General features: G+C 37.5%; 1 protein-coding gene across 1 annotated transcript in view; it reads right to left on the bottom strand.

Moving 5' to 3' along the window:
• Positions 1 to 1,837: 1,837 nt before the first annotated feature.
• SUCLG1 (succinate-CoA ligase alpha subunit) overlaps positions 1,838 to 5,799 on the bottom strand; it is a 38,122-nt gene continuing 34,160 nt past the window's right edge. Inside the window, exons 8-9 of the mRNA XM_011369855.2 lie at positions 3,598 to 3,786; positions 1,838 to 2,083 (exon numbers count right to left, since the gene is read on the bottom strand). Coding sequence (XP_011368157.1) covers positions 2,057 to 2,083; positions 3,598 to 3,786 — 216 coding nt within the window. The 3' untranslated portion in view covers positions 1,838 to 2,056. The remainder of the gene's footprint in view (positions 2,084 to 3,597; positions 3,787 to 5,799) is intronic.

Below are 5,799 nucleotides of genomic sequence, written 5' to 3'. Positions count from 1 at the left end.
TTTCTTGTTTTTAATCCTGAATAAGTAATGAATTTTATCTATTGATTTTTTTCAATCTATTGAAAGTGGCTTTATGATGTTTCCCCTTTATTTGGTCAAATTAAATGTTTGATTTTTAAATGTTAACTTGCATTCTTGTTCATACATGCTTCTTGGTTGTAATTGTACCTTGTCATATGTTCCTGGATCGATTTGCTAATATTTTGTTAAGAACTTTTATGAACATGATCATGAGGGATTTGTCAACATTATTTTAAATTTTCTTGTAACATTTTTGCCAGATTTGGTATTAGGGCAGTATCAGCTTTATCCAATCATTTGGGATGTTTTTTTTCCTGTTTTGAGTTAGTATAAGATTGGCGTTTTTATTCTTTAAATGTAATAGAAGTCACCAGAAAACCCATCAGAACTTGAAATTTATTTTGTGACAGATTTTGATTATAAATTCAATTTATTTGATAAGGTTTTTCAGATTTCCTGTGTGACCATGTGCCCTTTTGGTTGGTTTGTTTGTTTTTCTGGTTAAGTTTTAGTATTTATCGCGTACTGGAGAGGGCCCTCAGGCATAAAGCTACAAACTCAGAGATTGCACCCCCTGTAGCTCCTCTTTCACTGGTAATCCCCTCCATTATGTCTGATTTTGGTCACTTTCCAGTGCCATCAAGTAATTTTCTTATAAATTATTTCTCCAGATTTAATAATAGTTATCTGTTGGAAGATTAGTCTGATCAAGCTATTCCATTATTACTGGAAGCTAGAATTCCTCCACTGCATCCTCTAACAGAAATGAAAGACATCTTTGTGCTGTGAATCCATCTCCTGACATTGCTCTTTGTGCCGTCAGCTACCTGGGCATGGTCATAGGAACTACTGAAACATCTATTTCCTCAGCACCCCCAAATCTCCTCCAGCCCCTTCCCGGGCTCTCTGCCCTCAGGCACCAGGCTTTCCTTCACCTCCACAAAACAAGTTCTTTCCTCCTCCCTGCCTTTGCCTAGATGCACATCCTTTTTGCAAGGCTGGTACCATCTCAGCTCTCACGTCCCAACTCATGTCTCCTCCTCAGGGAGGCCTTCCCAAACAGTCTTTCTTCAGGGGCTTCTCCCTAATGTTATTTTTTGGAGCTCTTTTTGATTCCGTCAGAGCAGGTACACAATTTGAAAATATTTTGTGGCTCTCTTGCTTCGGAATATAAGCTCCTGATAATGGACACCATCTCTGTCCTGGTTAGTGACAATTATCTACTGGAATTGCTTCTTGTTAACAAGGTCCCCTTTAAATACTACGTAGGATGGCTAACAGCTTTCCTGCTTTCTTGCAGTGAAAGTCTGAAACCTCAAGGAAAGAAATGTAGGCTCTGGATTTTGGAGAAAGAAGGGAAGAGCTCTCTGCAGAACCACAGAAAAATAGCACTATTGAAGGCCCTCTATTTCCCAATTAGACAAAAAGTGAAACATGGATAAGTTTCTGCCTGTAATCCTGATGATGATGATAATGATGCTGTGATGATGGTGATGATGGTGATGATGAGAGTTCCTTATTATGTGCCAGGAGACTATTATATATACACATGAGAAAACTAAGACTCATTGTAACCTTAGGTCACTCTACATCTAAGATAATTAGATAAATGCCATACTGAAATTTTTAGTCTCATCCTCTCAAAAGTTTTAGTTAGAATATTCTCTACAGAGCCCATTTCACACACACACACACACACACACACACACACACTCACTCACTCACTCACTCACTCACTCACACATACACATATCCCTCAATTTCTCCTACTCCCCAACTCCCAATACTGGAACAATAAAAAGTCTCTAAAATCATATTCAAGTCAAATGGTAGGTTTATTGGCTGTCTCTGTTACACAGATGAAAAATGTCTCAACGTAGGGCGTTCTAAACCTTGTTTTGGCTTCCTGCTGTGCTGGACGCCCAGCGACAGGAGCAGAGGCCGAGGATCAGTAGACAAGAGAAGCAAACTGCTGCTGGTTCACACTTCTACAATGATTCATTCCACAGGCTTAGGGAACTTTTTGTTTTTTCTTTCAGAGCATCTTCCTCTTTTCGAATTCCTTCAGAAACAGAAGAGAGGGAGAAAAAGAGGGAATAAAAATATAAAAAATCCAAATTACATTTATAGTCAAAGTGATTCTGAAACTTCTTATCTTTAGGATTCTTTGAACAACCAAATATTACTGGAGTAAAATGTACCAGGATGAAAGTATTTGAACACAAACTAACAGCTTTCAAATTAGTCTGTCAGCTTGAATTTCACTGAGCTAGATGCAGAGCTTCAATTTTATGTCTCCTAAACAAAGAAAACAAGAGGCTGTGCATTCTACTTTTTTCTACTGCAGTATTATTATTAGCATTTGACAAACCTGATTGTGCTTATCCAAACCTTTAATGCAATACATGAACCATACTGGCCCTTTAATAAAGCAACAGTAAGAAGTTTGCTTGGTTTCTCAGAGAATAAAACTAAACAGATTCAGTAAGATTTGAACAAAATGTCAAGAACCTCAGAAACATCTGGAAAGGAAACAATACTGAAAACCATATTTCTCTAGATTGTTAACAGTTAGAATACAACAAACGTGTAGATAGCTGCTGCCACTTACTGGAGTAAAACGGTATCGCATGTCTCCAATATGAATTTTTAAGCATTTGCTTTTTCTTTTTCTCCTCTTTTAAATAAAATTTGTCTTCACACACTTACTAACCACCCAGAATTCATTCAAATACTATGGCACACAATGTCATATTCCATAAGACAGGATCATGCAAAGATTCAATAAAATGAGGAGTCCATTTTATAATGCTTAAAACAAGGGCGAAGATTGCACCAAGACACCGTTCCTTCTTGGGGATACAATTCGGGCCTGTTTTCAGCATGCTTAAAAAGTTTGGGTTTTTTGTTTGCTTTTTTGACAAGGCTATAATCACAGTAAAAATAGAAAGAGAGCCTTAAATGATAACTCAAAGAGACAGGCTGAAAATCATTATCAAGAGATTATGGAAGATACCAAATCATTTAGAATATTTTAAACAATGTCCTATTTAAAAAGGATAAGAAAAGCAAGTGGTTAAGAAGTCCATCCTCTAACCTGTAACAACAATGGCATCCCGACTTAGCCAGGGCCAGAAACTAAAGGCTGGAACCCCCACCCTCTTCTATAAATCTGCCTTCATCCCAACTCCTTTTTCATTCAGCTTTCATTTCTTGTTACTCAGCCTTCAACCCCTCCCCCTAGAAACAGAAACCTATGGGATCAGGGTAGCTGCATCCCAAAGGCCCTCCACAGAAAAAAAAGACAAGGTAATTTTCTGCACCACTCCCCAAATGGAATTCATGGCTTTCCTGTATATCATAGCTTGCCATTCACAAAAGTTGCCAGAAGGTAATTCCTGATCAGGCCCAATTAGGATGTTAGGATGTAAACAGAGTTGTTAGAGAATGTTAAGCTGCACACCAGAAAGAATAAACAGATGAGAAAGAAAAGGCCATGGTTTCCAGGTACCCAGTGTGGCCGCACACCATAAGGCCCGTAACTTCAGAGCAGTTAGGCCACTGTGAAGAGCTCACCTTGTAGATGGTAGTGCCCAGCTGCGCAGGAGACATGCTGACCACAACTCCTGCATTCTGAAGGGCAGAGATCTTCTCTTTAGCTCCACCTTTTCCTCCAGCGATAATTGCTCCTGCATGACCCATCCTCCTGCCAGGAGGAGCCGTTAAACCGGCAATGAAGGACACCACGGGCTTGGCTTTGGGACCCTAGAAAGTGATATTTTAAACACTCTAATGAATAAGTTGATTAAAACTGAACCCCAGTTTCATGACTGTCAGTGAACGGCAAATGGCTGGGACAGCGCCCATTATTCGGCATCATTAAGAAAACGGACGCGAATAATAAGCTGACTGAAACCACGGCACCCTCTCTTTTTGATGACCCAGCTTTTCATACAAACTCAGAAAAATAATTTCTGAGTAAATTTTGTAACTGTTTAGATATTAAACTTTGTCTAAACGTCATCACTGGCACAAGCTGTTTTTACAAATACATATGTGACATCTGAAAAAACAAAAAAGCGCACTTGAAAATATCTAAGTTATGAGATTTGTTTTACTTCAACCTGATTTTATGTCTTGATTCATTACCACTTAATCCTTAATGCCCCTGCTAAAAGAAAAAGAGGAGGTGGGAAGGTATCCTGAGAAAGACAGGACTAGGAGTCACCAGACTTAATTTCCAACTGACAAAAGCTGCATGACCGCGGACGAGGCACATCACCTCTCTAGACCTCTGCTTCCTTGTCTATGAAACAAAATGGCTAAGCCAGATTGATGGCCTAGGGTCCTTTCTCCTCTGAAATTCTATGATGTCTAAAAAGAAAGACCAGGACTAATTTTATTCAACAAAAATCCATTCTAATGTGCAACCTCTGTGTGCAGAAACAGCACTGTATTATGTTCCAAAGTAAAAATTAAAACACGCTCACAGAAAATATAAGAATTTGTATGCTCTAGGCTTATAGTATAGTTGAAGAAATAATATAAACTATGTATACACATCAGTAAGTTAGAGATACTATAAAGCAATATATGAATATACAGTTAAGTTTCATGCAAATGAAAAATACCATGTTCATAACAGGATTCCGGAGGCAATAAAGAATCCAGGTGAAACAGGGAGGCTTGCGGAAGGCAGAACTTGAGCACAAGGGGAATCCGAGTACCTTCTTTCAGGCACTAATGCCTTCCCCTAGGCCAGCAGTTTTCAAATCATTCCATCTTGGGACCCATTATACTTATAAAAATTACTGAGGATCTCAAAGAACTTTTGTTTGTGTAAGTTATAACTGATATTTACTGTCTTAGAAATCAAAACTGAAAACTTTTTATATTTATTAATTTATTTTAAAATAACTTTTAAAACTATTTTTTAGAAAACAGGAAGAAGAGTAGCACTACTTTACATTTTTGCAATGTCTTGATGTCTAATAAAATGCAAATCAATATTAATATCTGCTTTTGTATTTAATCTATTATAATGTTGACTGAAGTACAAGAAGTAAAAGAAGAAAATCCAACCTCACACACATATGTGGTTGAAAAAGGGAGTATTTTAATAGCTTGTCGGATAATTATGGATATTCTTCTTTGATACGACAGGAACCTCTTCAAGTATTAATTTCTTAAAGGGTAGATGCAATCTTGGAATCTGAAACCATAGCAATGAACTTTTTGGCCTCTGTTACTTTAAAATCCATTAGTCTGTCTTGCCTTTGAATGGATCTTTAGACTACAGTCATTTTATAACATGCATTGGTCAGATGGAAAATAGGAGTCCACGGAGTTATGTAGATCTTCCCCAGGCTGACACATTTCATCATTCAATATCAACAGATCACACTCATCACTATCACTATCACCATCAATCTCATTAGAAAAGTTTTAGCAGGGAGCAGTTGTCAAGTTCACAGTGGCAAATATAAGTTTTTCAAAATATTATTATTGAGAGCTCAAATTTTATCATTGGCAACAAATACTATGAGTTGTTTTCCTTGATATGGCAGGTTCATTTTGTTCATTTTTGAGATGAGTTCTGCCAAATGCCCAAGTCTAAATAACCAGTTTGTCTGCCAGTCGTTCTTTTGAGGAAAAACTGGCATTCCATGAAAAAAGCAGCTAGTTCAGCTCAAATCTCAACTGAGAAAGTGCTTTACTTCCCATTTCATCACAAAATACTGACTCAAGGGTCAAGATTTAATTAAATTAATAATTTTT

The sequence above is a fragment of the Pteropus vampyrus genome, unplaced genomic scaffold (genome assembly GCF_000151845.1).
Source record: "Pteropus vampyrus isolate Shadow unplaced genomic scaffold, Pvam_2.0 Scaffold156, whole genome shotgun sequence".
NCBI lineage: Eukaryota > Metazoa > Chordata > Mammalia > Chiroptera > Pteropodidae > Pteropus > Pteropus vampyrus.
This window is presented reverse-complemented; position numbering and strand designations above follow the sequence as displayed.